The 21990-nt window shown below is 41.8% G+C and overlaps 2 protein-coding genes across 2 annotated transcripts in view; one reads left to right on the top strand and one right to left on the bottom strand.

Moving 5' to 3' along the window:
• The first annotated feature begins 1260 nt into the window (after nt 1-1260).
• Nucleotides 1261-20643, top strand: farsb (phenylalanyl-tRNA synthetase subunit beta). Its single transcript, XM_079246989.1, has 18 exons — nt 1261-1374; nt 3143-3198; nt 3285-3439; nt 3570-3642; nt 4049-4164; nt 6387-6537; nt 6617-6725; nt 7135-7205; nt 7285-7346; nt 7767-7818; nt 9784-9845; nt 9952-10159; nt 10254-10334; nt 10434-10526; nt 10721-10838; nt 11039-11191; nt 19440-19587; nt 19795-20643. The coding sequence occupies exons 1-18, from the start codon at nt 1317-1319 to the stop codon at nt 20552-20554; spliced, it is 2526 nt and encodes an 841-aa protein (XP_079103115.1). The 5' UTR covers nt 1261-1316; the 3' UTR covers nt 20555-20643.
• Nucleotides 20644-21129: 486 nt separating this feature from the next.
• Nucleotides 21130-21990, bottom strand: part of sgpp2 (sphingosine-1-phosphate phosphatase 2) — a gene marked incomplete at its 3' end in the record, with an annotated part of 12373 nt that continues 11512 nt past the window's right edge. The window contains exon 4 of the mRNA XM_079246774.1: nt 21130-21675. Coding sequence (XP_079102900.1) covers nt 21130-21675 — 546 coding nt within the window. The remainder of the gene's footprint in view (nt 21676-21990) is intronic.

The following is a 21990-nucleotide window of genomic DNA, read 5'->3' as shown; positions in this document are numbered from 1 at the left end:
TTCAGTTGTTTGCTTTATCTATCTATCTATCTATCTATCTATCTATCTATCTATCTATCTATCTATCTATCTATCTATCTATCTATCTAAACCAACCAATAAATCAATAAATCAATCACTCATGTGCACATTCCTGTCTGCCTGGCTAGATCCAGATACAACTACATCACATCTGATTTCATCCTTTGCAATCAGTGAGGAAATTATCTTAATGAGTGACGAGTCCACCCTCTGGACTTTTTCATAACTAGTTTAACTCTATTGCATATAATGATTCAAGCAATGGAATGATGACAATCAGTTTTATTGTGACTGACTATTCTTCAGTTATAAGTATAGTTGAGTCTGAATGATATGAAAGCAAATTAAGCAGCAAATGCTACACATCCAAATGCATTTGCAATTTGATCAATGCAGTGGCAAATGTGTGCAGACACTAGTTATTGTTGTGGAGTTTGATATAACAGTTGTGATAGTGTAACACACGGAGGCCGACGGGTGCAAACGCACTCCATATAGAAAAACAGATGCATTTAGGAATTGAAATACAAGCTGGAAACGCTGCATGTATAGAAGACCGCTGCAAATCCAAAAACGTAATACAAAAGTCAAAAGTCAGTTGATTGACGCGTTGCTATGGTAACGCCCGTAACGGTTTGACAGGACGGTAACTTTGACCAACTATTTTTGAGTCTCGTTCAAAGACTGCTGGGATCGGCTCCAGCTCCCCCGCAACCCATAATCGGACAAAGCGGTACGGATAATGAATGAATTAACTATTAGTGACCACAGTATAAATGATATGAATTTGTCACCCCACTCCTCCCCTCTTATCGCATGCAGGTGAAGAGACACCTGCGCCCAAACTTCCAACCAGAATCGCCGTTTGTGTCCCCTTTGTCTCTCGGGTAGAAACTCGCTGGAGCACTTCGACCATTTTATTTTTGCAGCTGTTTTTCGTATATGCAGCGGTTTTCTGTGTTCGCAGTTCGTTTCTGTATTCGTCGCGCGTTTTTCTTCTTTTGTATTACGTTTTTGGATTTGCAGCGCTCTTCTATACATGCAGCATTTCCCGCTTGCATTTCTATTCCTAAATGCATCTGTTTTTCTATATGGAGCGCGTTTGCACCCGTCGGCCACCGTATGTAATACTGTTGTGAGAAGAGCACCAGAGCGACTGAAAAAGAAAAACTGTAGTTATTTATAAAACGACCATATGACGTGACTTCCCTCGTGTTTTCAGTAAGGCAGCGATCTAGACAGCTACAGCCGGCGTGCGGGGTCCTTTTCTGCTGAACTGAGGAGGATTTAGCAACATGCCGACTGTCGGAGTGAAACGGGACCTTCTCTTCAAAGCTTTGGGCAGAACTTACAGTGAGTCGTGTTTAAAACTACAAGTCAAGTTACAGACAAACTATATATTTACCTTCCACCAAGTTATTTTGGTTTTAGAAGAAGAATGAAGTGAGAACAGCAACAACGAGGTGCATGCTAACTCTAAGAAGCTATCAGGATTATCAGGAATAAAAATGATGTTTTGTAGTTTTCATTGTTTTGGTACATTTCTCACCATATGATCATTTTTACATGAGTAAAGTTTTACTGGTATGTTGTAGTGAGTAAAAACTTTATGTCGGTGTGATTGCATCATTTCCTCTGACTGCAGACACCAGCAGCTGATGGCCACTAAAATTATGAATGAAATGAAATGAAAATGACAAATACTTCATTATCCATTTATGGATAATAAAGTATTTTATTATTTTATTATTAGCTACTTATTTTAATACATTTAATACATATTTTAATACATATTAGCTACTTATTTTAAGTATTTTATTATTGTTTTGACAGCAATAAAGTATAAAGATTCAATTATGCCACCATTATTATTATTATTATTATTATTATTATGACAATATTATATTAACATATTTATTAGGGCTGTGATGATATGCTTTTGCTTATGCTTTTACAACAGTCACTCAAAAAACTGGAGACTTAAAAAAGGAACAATAACTAAAAATGTGCGAAAATATAATTTAGTAATATAAGACACCGTTTTTTCATTTAATTGAGTTGAAGAAAGGAAAAAAAACAAACAAATTGATCCTGGACAAATCAGAGCACTTTTCTGTTGAACAGTGGGACAAAATACCTGTCAACAGGTGCAGAAGTCTGACTGAGAGGAACAGAAAACATCTGGCTGTAGCAGAAATATTAAAGGATTGTTCAACTAAATATTATTTTATGAGTGATGTAATATGTAGTAAATTATCTTATTTGTTTGCTTTTAAAAAAAAAAAAAAAAAAAAAATTATATGGAACCAGAATTAGAAAATAATGTAATGATTTTCATAAAATTTTTATTTATTATTACTTTAATCAATTTCAGCTTATTTTACAGGCAGCTGTTTTTTTTCCTTCTTTAATGAAAGGGTATGAATAAATATGAGCACAACTGTTACTGAAATCAAATAAACCTAAAGTAATCTAACCTAAACTCAATAAAGTTATAGTCATTCTTTCCCCATCATCTCAGATAACCCTCTAACTGTTTCCCCATCTACAAACATCTGGCACAATTCTTATCCTATAAAATACAAACCAATTCCTGTGACACAATATAACTCCCCCCCATCCCCATACTTGATATAAATGAGGTAAAACCCTCTAAATGCAGGACATGAGCAGCTCTTCCTCTCTTTGGTCCTAGAACATAAGTATGATGGCTAAGTCAGTAGTACTAACATTTCATTAACAAAGCAAAGAGAATATTAAACCAAATTATTTCTATTGGTCTGCATCTTTATTTTAACAAGTGGTTGTATATTTTAACTTTACTCAAATACAAAGCAGAACACAAACAAATCCAGGATAATTGGTGTCTGCTGACCACTGAGAGGATAAACAAAAGTAACTCAAACACAATTTGGTTAGCTGCTTTTGTGTTAAGCAACAGTGACAGATGGTGGCACCTTACCCACCTTGTCACAACTGGTATCTTGTAGTGTAATGCCTTTATGGTCGGTGTGATTGCATAATTTCCCCTGACTGCAGACACCAATGGGAATGCAGCAGTTGATGGCCACTAACATGTTTATAAACCTGGATTATTAATCATGATTGTTTTGCTTTTTAGCTGACGAAGAGTTTGACGAGCTGTGCTTTGAGTTTGGACTGGAGTTGGATGAAATTGTGAGTAAATGACTTTAATTAGGTCATTTGATGTGTAGAAATGGTTTAAAGCTCATTGTGGTGAACTATTACTGTGCCGCCATCAGACCTCAGAGAAGGAGATCATCAGCAGGGAGCAGGGCAACTGCAAGGCATCAGGAGCATCTGACCTTATTCTCTATAAGATTGACGTACCTGCCAATCGCTATGACCTGCTGTGTCTGGAGGGGCTGGTTCGTGGTCTGCAGGTCTTTAAGAATAAGTGAGTCGTATTCGTCTCAGTACAAGTTTTAGCCACAGTTCAGTCTTACAAATATGCTTTTATTTATAAACTGCAAAGTAAAGTTGTTCTTTTTGCTTTAAAGTTAACGCTGAGATTAAATCTGTCTTAGGTTGGAGGCACCTCGCTACAGACGTGTGTGTCCAGCCAGTGGAGACCCTCAGAGGTTGATCATCACTAAGGAGGTGTACAGAAACTTTTCTTACTACATCTGGTTTATTTTTTAGCTGTTATTTAGATCAGTTTTTTTCAACCACTGTGCCATGGCACACTAGTGTGCAGTGAGAGATCATCAGGTGTGCCCTGAGAAAGGATCAAATTTCACACGATTGGTCTAAAAAGCAGCAAAGTGTTCGTCCAAAGAGACCCAGGTGAAAGATGATAAAATTCCTTTTTCTTGTCTTTATCTTCTTTCTATTCAAAACACTTTGACAAGGTGACTTTATATTAATGATATGGCCTTTTTTAAAAAAAAAACATTTTGGTTTGTGGTGTGCCTTGTGAGTTTTCAGTAATAAAAAGGTGTCCCTTGGCTCAAAAAATGTTGCGAAACACTGCTTTAGACGACTTACTGATGTTTGTTCTGCGCAGACGGCGGCGGTGCGACCTCATGCTGTGGCGGCCGTCCTGAGGAACATCACTTTCACACAGGAACGCTATGACAGTTTTATCGAGCTGCAGGAGAAGCTACATCAGAACATCTGCAGGTCAGAACAGATCCAACATGAAGCTGGCCTCTAACTGCATGGCTATCTGTCGCTTCTGTGAAGTGTGTTTGAGGTTGTGATGTTATGATTGAGCTGTATTGACCTTATGAAGCAGAAATGTTGCGAGAACTGTGTCAATACGTTGCTTCATCAAGCCAAAACAAATCAGATGACCACATGAAATGAGACTTCATGATGCATCAGATACATGGTGAAGTGCATCATGGGTATTTTTTAGGGTTTGGTCTGAATGCTTTAAGTTATTGTCTGCCCCTTAAAATAAAACTTTATAAATAGAGTTGCTATTACAGTTATATAAACACACTTTTCTCCTACTTTTTGCTGCTCTAAGGCACAGATTTATCTGAATAAGCTTCTGTTATTACAGATGAGTTACTTTTATTTACTGTAATCTTATAATGTTATCTGAATAAAAGTAACTTAATACCCCCCTATTCTAATTTATAATAACAACAGTGCATGCTGTTGTATACTCTATCAAACATTGAGCTAGTGATGTAATGAGGAGACCATGACAGCTGTGAAGTAATGAAGCCCTGTCATTGCGTCCCATTCAGTGCATCACACACGTGCAGCCAGCAGGTGGCGCTCTTTGACCGCATCAAACGCTTTGAAGTTGTGGGTGGATTGACAGACATGTCAGAGTGATTCTGAGCTTCACAAGGCTTTAACTATCCGTAGATTGAGGTTGTTTACACTTGCTAAAACGATTTTCCAGGGTTAATGGACATCACCACACAAAGCAAACTGATAAACAAGCAGAGTATAAACACACAGGCCACATCTTTCACTCGCAACTTCACGCTTTGTGTTCATTTTTGCAGCTATGAGCGCAAAACAGAAGCTTCAGGTCTATCCTGTATGTCCTGAGAGCCGCCACGTATTTCTGCTCCTCTAAACTGTTTTATTTTAACAATGACCTCGTTCACATGAACATTTTAATTCCTCTTTTATATGGAATAAAAGCTAAATCCGCTTTAAACAGATAAAAAAATAACCATATAAACATGTGCATATTACAATTCTGAATTAAACTTAATTCCGAAGTAAGTGGCTGGATTATTCCCATTTTAAATCCAAACTTATTTATTCCTCTATCATGTAAATGTTCATTCCGCTCTAAGTTAATTCTGAGCATCGTCGTGCTTCAGAACTATAATTAAAATCCAAGCAAAAATGGTTCTTATTATCTGGTTTTCCATTTTGTGGCTGAAAAGAAAAGAAGCAGGAAGTGGAGTTATTGTTTTTCCAGTAGATATAACGATGTCACGGCTGTCCAATCAGAACCCTTCCCAACCCCCAGCTCTAAATCAGAATGAATTAAAGGCAAATATTTGTGTTTTCCATGTAAATCTTGATTCGGTTTTACTATTTCCATGTAAACGTGAAGGAGAATACTTTCTTTACCTCCGCCAAGGAGGTTATGTTTTCACCTGAGTTTGTTTGTTTGACCTGCAACATTGCTCAAAAATTTATGAATGGATTTTGATGAAATCTTCAGGATAGGTTGGGGGTGTCACCAGGAACAAATGATAAAATTTTGGTGGAGATCCAGAAGAGATCCTGGATTCTGGATCACTTTGAAGTTGTATTGGGTGTAAATCACAATATGTTTGGCAGAGGTCGGCGCGCTCTGATTGCTTTTCTAGTTTGGAATTATTTAATAACAAATAAGATCATGTAACTGCAGCTAAAGCAGAACCAAACACAGAACATTTGAGAGGAGTTTTGTTGATTGTCAGACTTTATTTAATAAAGAAATCCCACTTACATAAAAAGTAAAAACAATCCAGTAAAAACCAACAGTTTTTAGAGCATCATTGTCCCAGTCAGCAGCACCATTACAACCCAGCAGACACAAATTCTGCATCATCACAGGAGAAGGCATTCCCTTATCGTTGGGTCAGAGGATGATTATCACCGATCATAAAATGTCAAAGTTAGATCGATCAGAGGATTCACATCTTTATGTGTCTCCCTTTTAGATTTAAATTTAATTCATTTAAAAAGAAAATCTCATTTAGTTCATGCTGCTTTGAAGCTGAAGGCATGTAGAAGGAGCAGCAGGGTCCTCTGTGGAAACTGAGGCTTCAGCTTGACTGCAGCTTGCTGAGGTGACCTGCGCTGCCTGACAGCCAGTAAAATGTCTGCTTTTAGTGGATGATGCTGTCATCTGAGGCTGGTTCTGACTCTTCATGCAGGAAGAGGAGTCTGGTGGCCATCGGTACCCATGATCTGGACACCATTTCTGGACCGTTTACATACACAGCCAAACCTCCTGGACACATCAGCTTCAAGCCACTCAACCAGACCAAAGAGTACACTGCAACCCAGCTCATGAGCCTCTACAAGGTGACCTGCTGACGACGGCGTGTTGCTCCATTTTATCTCCCTGATCACTTCTGACCTGGCGTTTATTTTTCTGCTACAGACCGACAGTCACCTTAGGCATTATCTTCACATCATCGAGGACAAACCAGTGTACCCGATCATCTACGACAGCAATGGCGTTGTCCTGTCGATGCCTCCGATCATCAATGGTGAGAACTAGGGCTGTGACGATACGCTTTTGTCCCGATTCAATTCCGACTTTTTTAGGTGCCGATTCGATTTAAATTGCAATTCTCACAATTCTTCAATATTGCTGATTTATGTAGATTAAAAACAAATTACATGTATAAAACTTTTTTGTTTTTGCTCGTCATTTTTCTTGATTTCAATGAGGAAAAAAACAACACAGTAGCCACACCATCATTCTACATCTGTAATGCCTAAGAAGACACATTAAAAGATCAATAAAAACAATGAAAATTACAAAAATTTAATAATGGATTATTTTTATTTAGTTGAGAAAAAATCGATTTAAAAAAAAAAAAAAATTTAAATTTTTTTTTTCCCAAATAAAGAAAAATAACAGTGAGCTTTCAAGAAATTGTTTTTATTTTCCAGGGGACCACTCAAAGATCAGCCTGCAGACTAAGAACGTCTTCATTGAGTGCACAGCCACAGACCTGACCAAGGTATGAAGGAGAACATGAACCTGACATTTATAAATGTCACCGTGAGTGAAAGGCTGAAACCTGACCATATTCCCTGCAGGCAAAGATCGTGTTGGACATGATGGTGACCATGTTCAGCGAGTATTGTTCCCAGCCTTTCACGTAAGTCACGTCTGTCTCACACTGGCAGAAGATGGGATGTTCAGATAACTGTAAGCGTGTTTAATCTACGTAAGTTGATGAGTCATGTCAGACGAAAAGCATTAGAGTTTGACTTTTTCCTGCATCCTGTGAGATTGGCTTTCCAGCACATCACTTCCTCTCTTCCCTCATTTAAAAGCTTTTTTTCTGCAGTCTAATAAAAGATTGGCTCATTTCTCCATAATGTCATTAACCTTCTGCAGATTCTGTTGACCTCGCTCTGACGCCTGCATAAATGCTTGTAAGGTCTTGAGTTCGTCTCATGGACTCTGTATGATTAATTTCCTTCCAGTTTAAGCTCTAGACCTGCTTCCGTTGTGCAGCTTGGGCCAGATTGTTGAAGTGAAAGTGACGTTTTGTTTTCTCTTTGCTGTTCTTCAGGGTGGAGGAGGCAGAAGTGGTGTACCCGGACGGGAATACCTGCATATATCCAGTACTGTATACATTTACTTAAATACATTTTGGTCTCAGATACATTATTGTTTATATAATAACATACAGTAATATTATTGTCATTATTAGAGCTCCAAGTAAAGTGGTTGAACTGTTGGTGTCTCGTTGTAAATTCATGCAGTCTAAGGCAGCAACGATTTGTCAACAATGAAAATATATTGACGTGAAATTTCATTGTCGACGTGTTGCGTTATAAACGGCTATTAAAACGCTGCGCCAGGCAACTTGACGCCATTTACAAACCACGGCTTTTCAGACAGTATAAGAACTCTAAACACCGAGCAAATGACGCAAAGTACCACAGGAAGTGCTGGGGGCAGTGTTGTCATTTTGTTTAAATAATGAAGAAGAAACTGACGGAAGCGAACTTATTTCCAAAGTTTGGGGATATTTCAGGCTAAACAAAGTGTCAAACAGGGGAAATGTGTCGTCTGCCACGCAGAGTTGGTGTACCACGGCAGCACGACAGTCATGCATGAGCATCTGGAAGGAAAGCACCCGGAGTCATGGTTGCCAGCGTTCCTGATGGCAAAGTTAGCATTAGCAAGTCGCGATGTGCTGTTTTTACCGCTGCCAAAGAGGTTATGTTTTTCTGTTTGTGTTCAAGATCACTCAAAAAGTTATGGATAGATTGTCATGAGTTTTTTAGGAGTTGTTGGAAATGTGAAAAGCAAGAAGTGGTTTCAATTTGGTGGTGATCCGGATCACCGTTTGGATTCAGGAATGTTTTAAAGTATTCAGGCCCTTGTTTATCTACAAAACAGGCTTTTTCAAGATGTAAATAATCATTTCAATGCAATTCTAGAAAAATTAAGATGTTAAAATATTTTATTTATTTTGTTTTCCTTCTTAAACAATTCTGTACAGCTGGATATGACACTACAGCTAAGTTTGAATGTTTCAGAATAAATTAGTAGTAAGGTGTTAAGCTTAAATTTAATATTCAACTGGTTCAGGAGTCGTTCTTTAACTTCCTAAAGGACATTATGTTGTGACTGACTGGGAATCAGGGTGACATTCAGATGATGCAGATGAAGACAGTGGGATAAAAGATACTGGAGCCTGTAAAAAGAGCTGCGTCAACTGGAAGCACAGATGGTGGGCGGGACAGAAATAATTGTGACTAATCAAAAAAAAATTTACAGATTAGTCAAGTATTAAAACAATCGTTAGCTGTAGCTCTATTGCATTCTCAGGCTGCATTCCCATCGGGACAGTCTGCTAAACTATTAGGGACTGGGCTCAGTTGTAGGGGGGTGTATCCATGCGGACTGAGATCGTATTCACGCTGGACTTTGGTCAAACGAGCCAAAGCATTAGATTAATATATCCCCATTCCTTCCAAAGGTGGCGCTGCGCTAGTATTTAGTTCCTTCTCTATTAGTGCTTTGACAAAAAGCCATTTCTAATTATTTACATGTGTTTGTAGTGGTAGCATTTGTCTAAAATACGCTTTACCCAGAATGTAACGCTACGCCAAATGCAGGGAATGACTTTGTTTTATAGACCGCTTCCTGAAACGGACTGAGACCTGTGCTTGTAGGCCGACCGAGTCCGCTTCTTTGATCCAAATCACAATTCGTTTTATCCATTTCACATTTCCCCAAACGAAGCGGACTTTCCAAGCAAACGGACTCGGATACGAATATAAAAGGCTGATGTGAACGTGTCTTTAGATCACAGGTGTCAAACTCCTGTCCTGGAGGGCCGGTATCCTGCTGGTTTTTGTTGTCTCCATGCTCCAACACACCTGAACAAAATTCATAAATATGTTGACGAGAAGCTGCTGGATCTATTTGATTTGAATCAGCTGTGTTGGTGGAGAGGAGCAACAACAACCTGCCGGCTCTTTAGGACTGGAGTTTGACACCCCTGCTTTAGATGCATTAGTTTTTATTTTTATGTTTCCTGACTTCCTGCTGATGTGGACCTGCTTCTTCTTCAGGAGCTGGCCTACAGGAAGGAGAAGCTGTCTGGAGAATTCATCAACAGAAAAGTTGGCATCAAGTGAGTCTTTCAGACTCAACGTGCGTTGAGACATTTCCCATCATGACTCAGTTGTTGATCCCGATTCAGAAGGAATAAAGTTTTTCTTTGTTCCGCTTCCTGCCAGCGAGTCCACTGACAGAATCGCTGAGCTGCTGACCCGGATGTGCCTCCGCTCTCAAGCCACTGGTGTTGCGGATGAGATTGAGGTGGAGATCCCACCCACCCGTTCAGACGTCATCCACGCCTGTGACATCATGGAAGACGCTGCCATCGCCTACGGTTTCAACAACATCGCCCGTACCACGCCACGCACCTACACCATAGCCAACCAGGTGCCTGGCTTTGCTTCCTGCGATGCGTTACTGCAGCTGAGTGTTGTCACGTTTCCTCTGGGGAGGTTTTTACCTCCGATGTTTTTATTCACAGTTCCCACTGAACAAACTGACGGAGCTGCTGAGACAAGACCTGGCCGCTGCAGGGTTCACCGAGGCGCTCAACTTTGCTCTGGTGAAGCATCATCAGCAAATACGCAGGCAGAAAACCTCGACTTGGTTTCTTTTTTCTGTCTTTTAATGTAAGAAATGTGTTCCTCTGCTTTCCCTGCAGTGTTCTCAAGAGGATATAGCCGACAAGCTCAGGAAGAAGATCTCAGAGACCAGAGCCGCTCATATTTCCAATCCCAAGACAGCCGAATTCCAGGTAACGGCAAACACACCGGAGATGACGTTCAGTCCATAAGTGATGCCAAGATTAGTCACAGACCCCAAATAATGTCTGAAGCTTTAGAAACGATGAGAATGAAGTATGTTTTTTGTGGGGGAAAATCAGAAAGCAAGCTAATAACCAGCAGAGGGTTGCCTGTTTCCAGCCTGACGGCAGTGTCTCTCCACCAGGTGGCGCGTACCACCCTGCTGCCAGGCTTGCTGAAAACTGTGGCTGCCAACAGGAAGATGCCCCTTCCCCTCAAGTTGTTTGAGATATCGGACGTTGTGCTGAAGGACGAGAGCAAAGGTTAGCCTCTGCATGTGTGAACTGAGTTCTGCTCCATTTATCTGAAATCATGTCTGATATTTCATGCCTACATGTTTAAAAAATAACAATTAAAACAGCTAAATATTTCCATGTAGAATGAGAGATTAACTTCATTACATAATATGAACAGTGTGCTGATAAATGTTGTTATAATAACCGCCCGCTCCTGGTTCCATCAGATGTCGGGGCGAAAAACAGCCGGCGTTTCTGTGCCATTTACTACAACAAGAGTCCAGGCTTTGAGGTGATCCATGGGCTGTTGGACCGAACCATGCAGCTGCTGGAGGTGAAGGCAGCACGAGGAGAGGGATACCACATCCAGGCTTCAGATGGTGAGGAGGATGGGCAGGGTGGGGGCTGGGAATCAACATCCCACACAACAGATTTCACAATTCTGCAAGCTGGTGGAGAGTAATCTGCCTCAGCGGAGGTTAAAAGGCAGGTTTTGTTCAGATTACATAAATCCAGTCTGTGACTGCCACTGCTGTGTTTGTAAGCAAAGCATCATGCTCCCTGCTGGGGGGCGGGGGTCCAATTGTCATGGGACTGACATGCAACATACAACTCCATCTCTAAATTGGCTTTTAGAGAGCTTTTTATCTACATTTATTCTATTCTATTCTATTCTACAGTCATTTAGCACCGCGGTTCTCAACCTTTCTGCAACACATCACCCCCTAACCCACTGCAAGGTACTTCTGGTTCAGACAAAACATGAAATACAGCACTTTGTCATTTGTGTTTGTTTTATTAAACTTGAACTGTTGCTTATGTTGTCATGGCAACAATGACTGACGGATATGATTTGGCTTGTTACGTGTGGGGTTCACACCGGATTTTGGGAGGAATGAAATGGTGTAAATTTACTTACATTTATTGAAATATATTAAATACTTATACAATATTATATTTATATTTTTTATTTAAGGATGTTTTGAAGAAAACATAAAAAGATACATGTTTTCAATAAATTTCATGTACCCTGGAATTGTTTGAAGAACCGCCAGGGGTACGCGTACCCCCATTTGAGAAACAGTGATTTAGCAGATGCTTTTCTCCAAAGCGACTTACATACACTCTTATAGCCCGATAGGCACACCAGGGGGTAACTTGGGCTTCAGTGTCTTGCCCAAGGACACTTCGGCACATAGTCAGGGGAAGCCTGGAATCGATCTCCCAACTTTCCAGTTCCAGTTCCTGAGCTACAGCCGCCGAGTTTTTTTTTATTTTTACTTTCAGGCTGAATTCAGGCTGAATTCAGGCTGAGCAAACTGGTTTAAATCAGGTTTTTCAACCTTTTGGAGCAAAGGTCAACTTTATTCATCAAATAAATAATAATAATATTTAATAATAATAATAAAATAATATGTTACAAGGCACAAACCACTTTTTTTAAAAGCCTATATTAATAAAACAAAGTCTATCTTGTCAAAGGGCCTCGAATAGAAATCAGATAAACACAAGAAAAGGGAGTTTTATTATCTGTCACTCTACTCAGTGGTAAACCCGGGCATGTTTGGATGAACCCTAACCCTAACCCTAACAGACCTGCTTTTTTTAACCACCAGGTGAAACCGATCATTTCTCATGGCACACCAAATAATCTCTCTCAGCACACTAGTGGTTGAACTTAAACACTGATTTAAATGATCTAAAGCTGACTTTAAATTTGATGATAATCAGTCAAATAATTAAGAAAATCATTTAAAAGCTTCGGGTACTAAATGTTTCTGGTTTGGTTGAAGCTTTTGAGGTTTCCAGAGTAATTTTGGATGCTGATTTTTAACCTTTCTTCTTTGGGTGCGACAACAATAATCTTTGTTTTGTGTTTATTTAATAGAAGGAAAAACTGGAGCATCTCGTTGCTCATCTTCTAAGGCTTTCTGAGATTTAATAAAAGATTATAATATCCTGGTGATAAAGTTAACTTGCATTACGTGCACATGGATATGAGAATCTGCTCATTCATCCTCCTAAGAATGAGACAAATCCTGTTTTACAATGAAAGTCGGTGGATTTGAAAATGAACGTTTCAGGAGTGAAACCTGCATCAGGTGTGGTTACAAGAAAATTAATTCCTCATCGTCTTAAAGTCCAACTTCAATTAAAACACAACTACTTGTTCAGCCCTTATTCCTCATGTTGGCAGTTTCCTACTTTATTATTTTGTATTAAATAGATTTCATTTGGCCTCTTTTTAACCATCTTTTAACAAGTTATGTTTAGTAGTAGTAGTACATGTATATGAAGTATTATATGTAATGTATTATACAGTATGAAAACTGTGTAAGACACATATAAAATTAACATTAAAACAGCTCTTCATGCACTGGGGCCTCTTAAATTACATTCCTGTTTCCCTGCAGCCTTTATGATGTACTAAATATTAGCAGTTATGAGTATTGATGTTCAATATTGTTTTTTATTTTCCAATATCTGATATACTGATTTTATCCAACTCTAAATTTCCGATACCGATATTTGTCGAGTTGTGCCAAACAAACAGAAATATCTGGAAAACTGCACATGGTATCTCTTATAAATCGTCATTCAGAGTTCGAGGAGACTCAGCTAAAGAGTTTGATGTGTAATATGTGCATGTTGTCTAATAGTTGTCATTGAAAAAGTAAAAATCAATCATTTCCAATATTGCATTTTAACGTTGATATCAGCTGATATCGGACATCTCTAGTTATGAGTAGTTTTTGGAGGTTATTCCTACCATTTGTACAGTTAAAGGGATGCTATGATGGTATTTGGAGTTTTCTGAGCTTTCTACAGTGTTACAGTGTTGAATCCTCATCAGACATGTGAACGGCACTGTTTTTTATCACCTAAACACATGTTTGAGTTTGAGTTTGAGTTCCAGCACGCTCTCCGTTCGGTTTCCATGGCGACGAAAAACGCGTCGTTTTAGAGAGTTTTTTCTACTTGGAAATCCTTGTGACGTCCCGGGGGATATGGTTCGGTGATTGGTTACCTTCCACTGGTTAACAAGGGCATGTACAAATACATCAGGCGGGTGGAAAACGTGGCATAAAGTTATTTCCAACGATGGCTGGTGAGTTTACCAAAGAGAGACATCCTGCTGCATTAGTTGCTGTGGGTTGCTGTTTTCCACTTCGTTTTCAGGGTCTGATTCAGGTTCCAACATGTAGGGCTGCATGCTATGTGTTGACATGGTATTTTGTTTTTTATTTATTGAGTTCATATGAGCCTAATGCTTCTGTTTATGGGATGTTACAATGACGGCGAAAGCAGTTGCGGTGCGCGCTCCCGATGTAGTGCAGTGGCGGGAGGCGGGGCTTAATGCGGATGAGTCTCAATCCACTCGTTTTGCCCGCAGGCTGATCTGACAGCCTACGGAGAGGGTCGGTCTGAAGTAAATAAAGAGATTTCTGACAATAACTCGATCAATCCCAGCCCTTCTGGTCTCAGAAATAAAAATAAATTAGCCTGAAATGCACATAATAGTTCCACTTTAATGATACCCGCAGTGCTGAACGACAGATTTAAATGAACTGTAGAGAAGCTTCATGCATTGAATCAGGGCTCGTTCAGTCCATCACCATCGTCCCAGACGGACAGAAAGGAGACTTCCAGAAGGAAACATGGGTTCGTTTCAAAGTTTTATCTAGATTCGAGACATCTGCACATGATAGTTGTTTTTAATCAATCTGTTTTCCTAAATACTGATGATGACAGCTTTTTAATCAATTAAATGTGTCCATCTCCTCCTGTAAAGCATCAACTCCAAATAAGCTACAAGCCTGTGAGGAACCTCCAGATGGGGATGAACTCCCTACTTTTAAATTTTTAGTATTATAAATCAGATTTTGTCTCAGTCTCAACCACATTCAGCAGCTCTGTCTTGTCACCTAAACAAATCAGGATCACATGATCTCCCCTCCTTCGGTTTATCTGGGAAAATGGATGTTATGGACATCAGCTGTTCCTGATATCAGTTTGATCTACAAGAATCAGACTTTTCAGCTTCATTGCTGCAGTTTCACTGCGTTTTAGGGATGAAACGAATCTGATCATCAGAACCGGAAGATTCCTGATGACATTTATTCTTTCTTAAAGTGCAGATTCCAAGTTATTTCTGACTCAATGAAATCTCACAGGATGGTTGTAGTTAAATGTCTGAAGAGTTCTGAGTCTGGGAGGTTTTATCAGGTTTAATCCTGTGGTCATCACAAGTGTCTCGCAGGTTGATCTGGATGCGTCTCTGCCTCCATTCCCCCGAAAAGACTGGCATCGATACTCTCCACTGTGTCTACCTCTTACTTCCGTCTTCCTTTGGCCTGCATGCTCCAAGGTCACAGTGTAGGATGTCCTCCTGCCTCTGGAGATCAATGAGCTCAGGTATCCGCGGCCGAGCAGAGAGGAGAGGGGGGGCGAGACCAGAAAACGACTGGAGGGAGAACCAGAGAGCGTTGAAAGAGCGTGTAACGTGTGGGAGAGTGCACGAGAGTCATGTCAGGCTCAGCAGCCATCTCGCAGCCGCACACACTCGTAGCTGAGCTGAAATGGACTCACGCTCTAACACACACTCTGCTCCATTAGCTACACGACCTCCCCCGCCGCCCACCTACATATGTCAGCGTGTCCTTAACCCTGTTATGAGGTCGTGACCTGCTCTGAGATCACCTGACACGTGTTGTTAGGACACGTCCATCAGCCTCATCACCATGTCTCCTGAGGAGCCTGCTTAATGGCGAGGGGGCGTGGCCTGAATGCTCAGAAGACCCTCAGCGGGCAGATGTTGATTTTTCGCCTGGCAGCTGGGTCTGATGGCCGGAGATGCTGGTTATGTGATCATTTGTTTTGGTCACTTTACTGAAATGGTGTGTTTTTAGGGTTTTATTTTGCTTTTTGGGAGAACGTCTGACATATGGAGGCAGCAATGAGCTGCCATGTCTGACAAAACGATGTCTTCATCAGCTGACGTCAGTTTTAATGTGTGAGGACAAATCCTCTGCTTTCAGAGCTCCTAGTTTCAGTCCAGTGTTGCCGTTAACACGACGTCTGTCGGCAGAAGAGTACAGGAAACTTCACTGAGACCGAGTCTGCTCTGTAACGTGTGTGTGTGTGTGTGTGTGTGTGTGTGTGTGTGTGATCTGTCCGCAGCACTCTAAGGTTGGACGAGTAATTGTGTTTCAGCCAGAATAACAACTTTTAAACGTTACTACTAGGATTATGTTTCATTTTCCTGTCAACACGGTGCCTGATCCAGGTTCTAAACCTGCAGCACGAGTTTATAAATCCCCTCCTGTCGTCTTTTCTGTGCGAAGTCATCTAAAGGTCATGTGATCGCTTCACTCAGCACCTGGATAACTCTGTATAACTTGGCAACCAAACTCAAAACTTTGGAGGAATTTAGATAATATTTTCAGGAACTTCCAGAAATGAAACAAGGATCAAGTGTTTAGATTTAGATTTTTAATTTTTTTAAAGGAATCTTTGCGATGGGGAGATGTGATGAACTTTCCCATCAGAGCTTCTAACTCAAAAATAATGCCCGCAGTCATCAGGGGAAAGAAGAGTTGTCATCAGATCAATTGGTTTCAAATAAATCTTAACATGAATAAGTGAACTAAACAAAGATTTTTGCTTAAAACTCATCAGAAATTATTCTTGCTTGATAAATGAGGACCCAGGTGGTTGTATTGGTCATTTATTAGGAAATGACTGTGTGACGTCTGTCAGGATCAGAACCAGAATATTGGATCAGAGCCACAAATAGACCCAGATTCTGATGTTACGTGTTAAATCTCCCGCTGAACACCGCATGTGCAGGATGTCGGTATTTCAGATTAATCCACGCGTACACGGGATGTGTTTGTTTAGAAAAGGTACAGCAGCTACAATGCTCATGTCATGGTGTGTGTGTGTGTGTGTAGATGTTGAGTTGTAAAAGTAAAAAAAATATAAAAATCACCTTTTAGCCTCATCTGATGAAACCAGAGGGAACATTTCACTTCTCTCAGTTCAAATTTCCTGAAGTTCCCTGAACACCTCTCAGACAGCCACTGAAGCTGTGGAAGCAGCTTTCCTCCAGAGTGTTCATTATACTGACTCGAAACTTGGTATTGATCTTTATTGAGCTGCCACACACACACACACACACACACACAGTCAGATGTAATTGCTGCTGTCCGGATGAAGTGTTTTCCAGTTTTTTCTTCCGGACCAGACAGAATCCTGGTTCTGGTTGGATGCGAGTGGGTGGAAAGTTTCCGGGCTTTTCATTGACTGATCAGTTATTTAAGATGTGCCAGAGCTATTTATATGGTTGCCATGGCATCCCACTTACCGGGGAGCAGGTGAGGCGTGAAGCAATTCCAGCAGCTTGATGGTACTGGACGGACCTGGAGAAGCTGGACTCAGTAACATCTCGCCTCTCCTTCATGGAGGCTGTAGGCTCTGGAAACCACTAGGAAGACAGTGTGGAAATATCAGGGACTGATGGAGGGGGCGTGTTGCCATAGCAACCACTCTAGCTTTCTTTTGACAAATCTTTCTGAATGCATCTGCTTCAGTTTGACAAAAGTCTGCTGGTTTTAGTGGTGATGGAAGTCTGGACTCTTGTTGGTTCTGAGTCCCAGTCAGAGAAAACCAACCTGATCATGGTCACATGGTCCAGTATTAACACTAATGTTCACAGCCGGAGACATTGTCACATGAGCTTTTTTTCTGTCCCATCAGCGATCAGTCTGACACAGAGAACATCATACACTCCCCATGCTGCAGCAGGGAGCTTCTGGTTCAAACCTGTGTTTAGTTGGGAGCAACAGATGGAGAAGTAATTGCTGATAATGAACGTGGGTGAACAAATAACAATGAAAAGCAGCGCAGCATCACCCACACTGTACGACTGACTCAGTCTGTGATGGGAACGCCAAACCTGATCTGGTCAAATCAAATCCTGTGAAAACGAAAGCAGCAATAATGGGAAGCAAAACCCAGAACCAGGAGTTTTGGATCTTGCTGGGAATGTGTGAGCTCAGGTTGCATCACATCGAGTCTCTTTTCATGTTCTAAAAGTCTCAACACGTGTGAACGAATCACCTGGGATGCATGTGCGGGACTGCATTTCCACACGGATCTGTTTCCTGGTGCTCGAGGAGTTTTGACTCTTCACGCTTCCGGGAGCCTGACAGCTTTGCGCTTACATGGTGCATTTAAGTGCTGGTGGAAAGCTGGGTCATCTGGATCATCTCCAGTTATTTGGAAATGGGGGGGGAAGTGCTTTCTATGACAGATTAGTTTGCCTGTGAAGAAGGAGGGAACGAGACAGAAGTTCTTCTGTTCTGCTGTCCGACTTTGAAATTAATCATGAAGGTCCTGCTGGTTTCCATGGAGATGAAGGAGGTTTTATAGTGAAGGATTCTCTCTTCCTATCATAAACTATCTTGGGTTTCCCTTCATGGTGTTTCTCGGGTGATTTTTATTAAGTAATGTTTCTCTGAGAGCGCTTGTGCAAAGCCCCAGGATGTACCGCGGGTCTTCGTCTGTGACGGTTGGATTTATAAATAAAAGTTTTGGGGTTTTTTTTATCCAGAAAAACTTTTGCTTATAGATCCAACCCAGTCGAAGACCAGCGGTACATCCTGGTTGTTTCGGGGAAACTTTACAATTCTGCGGTCTAGCCCTGTATTCTCCCAACTCTGACCATTGATAAAGGTGTCCATCATCATCAGCTTCCTGAGATATTTACTGGGGTAACACCTCCATTAAAACACCTCTGAAACTACTGAGGTTCACTATTATCTTCTTCTGTCTACATTTCTTTCATCCATATTACTTTATTAATTCCTACATGAACTGGGCTTCTGGTTTCCGTTTAGGACGACATAACCGTTTGTTTTCTACTGTGTTCCAGGTGAATTTCAGCTGACATATATATAAATCAACCTTTATTTCTAAAGCACTTTTCATAAAAGGAAACAGCACAACGTGCTTTACTTTAAAAGGACAAAAAAACCCAAAAAACGATTACCTTAACATCCTCCTAAATCAAGAGTCCATTACACCCTTATATACATATTAAACATTTACATATCTGTAGAAATCTCACATGCCACAGCTTTCTTTTGAGACTTAGATTTTATACAAACATGAGAAGATTCTAGGTTCGACTCCTGGCTGGCTCTCCAATCTGTTGTGGATGAATTCTATTCTATTGACGCTACAGAGACGAGGCGGCAGCAGCTGATGGTGGCAGGAAGAGACTGCATTTATTACATACTAACACAGCTTCAGCGGTACAAGGGGAAGGCCTTCTTCAGGAGAAAGCCAGTCACTTATATCAGGCTCATCCCTAGAGCGATTCTTCTTTACATGGGAAGGCATGTCACAAGTTGTTAATTATACACTGTCCACTAGTGTTGATATAGTTGCTATGTTACTCCAACAGATATTGTTTACCTGGTGCAGAAGTTGACCTTGATCAAATCTAACTTCCACAGTAGCTGTGAAGATCCACCTCATTTACTTTGAGTTTGTTATTTTGGATGGGAGACCCGGGGACGTGGAGGTTAATCCGCTTTGACCTTTCTCCTTTCTCCCTTCCAGATTCCACTTTCTTCCCCGGTCGCTGCGCCGAGATCTTTGTCAGTGAAAAGAGCGTCGGGCGTCTTGGAGTTCTCCACCCGGATGTCATCCAGCGCTTCGAGCTCACCATGCCCTGCTCCGCCCTGGAGATGGACATCGAGCCCTTCCTGTGATTTCCCCTTTCTAAGCTCTTCCACGGCAGGCTAACTTAGAGATGGCGATGCATACGGAGTGAATGATGAAGATGTGTGTGTCAGAATGTGGAGGTTGTGTCTGTAACCAGGACGGGAGAATTAAAAGCTGAAGATGAACTCTGTGTGAGCATGCCTGGTCTTGCTTCTCGCTGACTCATTACCTGTTGCTTTGACTCTTCCAGCGGCCACACTGCTGAAAGCCTCCTCACACACGATGTTCCCATGCAGGAAGTCATCACGCACAAGTTTCCCACGCAGGCCCCGCCCCCACACCTCACAACAACTGTGTTCGGCGACATGAACACACACGCAGGCCTCAAAGCTCTTGATGCTTTCCTGGCAGACAGGAGCTACATAGAAGGCTTTGTGGCATCCCAAGCCGACACCGCCATGTTTGACGCCATCCCATCTCCTCCCCCGCAAACCTTCTGCCATGTCCGACGCTGGTACAACCACATCCAGTCCTTCCAGCTGGAGCGAGCTCATCTCCCATTGGCCGGCCGTCAGTTTGTACTCCCCCTCACTCCGCCCACTTCCACCAACAACACCAGCGATGACGACATCGACCTTTTTGGCTCCGACGACGACGAGGCTGAGAGCGCGGAGGCGGCAAGAATCAAGGAGCAGCGCCTCGCTGAATACGCCGCCAAGAAATCCAAGAAACCGGCACTCGTGGCCAAGTCCTCCATCCTCCTGGACGTGAAGCCCTGGGACGATGAGACGGACATGGCGACGCTGGAGGAGTGTGTCCGCAGCGTGAGCATGGACGGGCTGCTGTGGGGGCAGTCCAAGCTGGTCCCGGTGGGCTATGGCATCAAGAAGCTGCAGATTGGATGTGTGGTTGAGGATGATAAGGTGGGGACGGATCAGCTGGAGGAAGCCATCACTGCCTTTGAGGAGTGTGTTCAGTCTGTGGACGTCGCTGCCTTCAACAAGATCTGATGTTTGGAACGGTTTTCTCTCAGACTCGGGTGCTTCATGTCGGAAAGACTCCTCATCCTCTCATACAAACCATCCTTTAAATAAAGCCCTTCTAACTTATGACCGTTACGCTTTCTTTAGACTTTTTATCAGCAGGAAACACACACACACACACCACCGTGTCTCTGGTGGAGCTTTCAGTGGGCTGAAATCTAAATGTCAGATGGAAGTAAAAGGTGTCTGACGGGTGTGCTGGCATTCCTCCTAACCCAAATTGGAACCGGTTAAACTCCAGCTCCACCCTGAAAGCACACTAATCTGCAGCAACCTGCAGAGGAACCACGCTGGGAAGATAAAGGGTTAGTTAAACTGGTTTTTGTCTGATTTCTGAAGGTGGAGTGGGAAATTAGACAGCTCTAATCTTTTGCATGAAAGTCTAAATGATTATGAGACAACAGGAATATAAGCTTTATTGCTCAGATCAGTCGGGTCAGTCACAGACTCAGTGAATCATTCCCTCTGAGGACTCTCACTTTACACTCTTTACATATTACAAAAGGATCATTTTACACTTTGTTCAGCTATTTACACACCGGTCAAAGCAGCCCCAGTAAAACAAACATTCTGTCAACTAGTATAGAATTAACGAGTCCTACGGCTGTGTATGTGGTGAACTTGTACGGCACTTCGATCTCCTTCCTCCTCCTCGCGTTCTCGTCAGATTTTGGTATTCCATACCACAAATATAACAAATGCAGACTCAGTTTTTTCACAATCAGCCGAGTTCCCACCAACGACACGATTCCCACCAGGCAGCGAGCTGCCCCTCGTGCTGCTGACAGAGCTGTCAAGGTGGGAAGGGGAACCGGTAATGTCCCCTGGGGCTCAAAGGTCTGTCCCAGCTGCTTGTTCAGCCAGTAGCCCACCGAGCTGCCTGCACATGCTCCCAGGATGGTGGTGGTATCGCCCCTGGTGGGGCTGTAATGGTCCAAATCTGGGTATGTGTAGCTGAGGAAGAAGAGCAGCGGCAAAGCCACGACGGGGGAAATCCAGCTGGTGAGCTGGAGGTGGTCGAAGGTTTCCCAGTAAGGGTAGGTGAGCACGATGAGGACGGCCGAGATGAGAATGCCACAGACCACATCCTGGAAGCAGAACCATGTTGTTAAGGCCTTAAAAGTCTTACACCTGCACCCACAATCAGAAAACCACTTCTTTACGTTATAAACTGATCAATGAGTAAATAATTCCATCAGAAATAAAGAGTGAACAGCTGTTTTGGTTTCAGAAGCCAGAAAACTGTCAGGACATTTCAACAGAGGAGCCTCGGCACAGAAATGATGCATTTACGGCCTAATCACATGTAAAACCCGTGTGAGGCAACAACACAGGAGACACAGAGAACACTGCTGCTCGGTTGGTCAAAGGAAAACTGTATATATATATATATATATATATAT

Source organism: Telmatherina bonti, assembly GCF_933228915.1.
Source record: "Telmatherina bonti genome assembly, chromosome: 9".
NCBI lineage: Eukaryota > Metazoa > Chordata > Actinopteri > Atheriniformes > Telmatherinidae > Telmatherina > Telmatherina bonti.
Note: the sequence above shows the minus strand (reverse complement) of the source record. Positions and strands in the feature narration are given on the sequence as shown.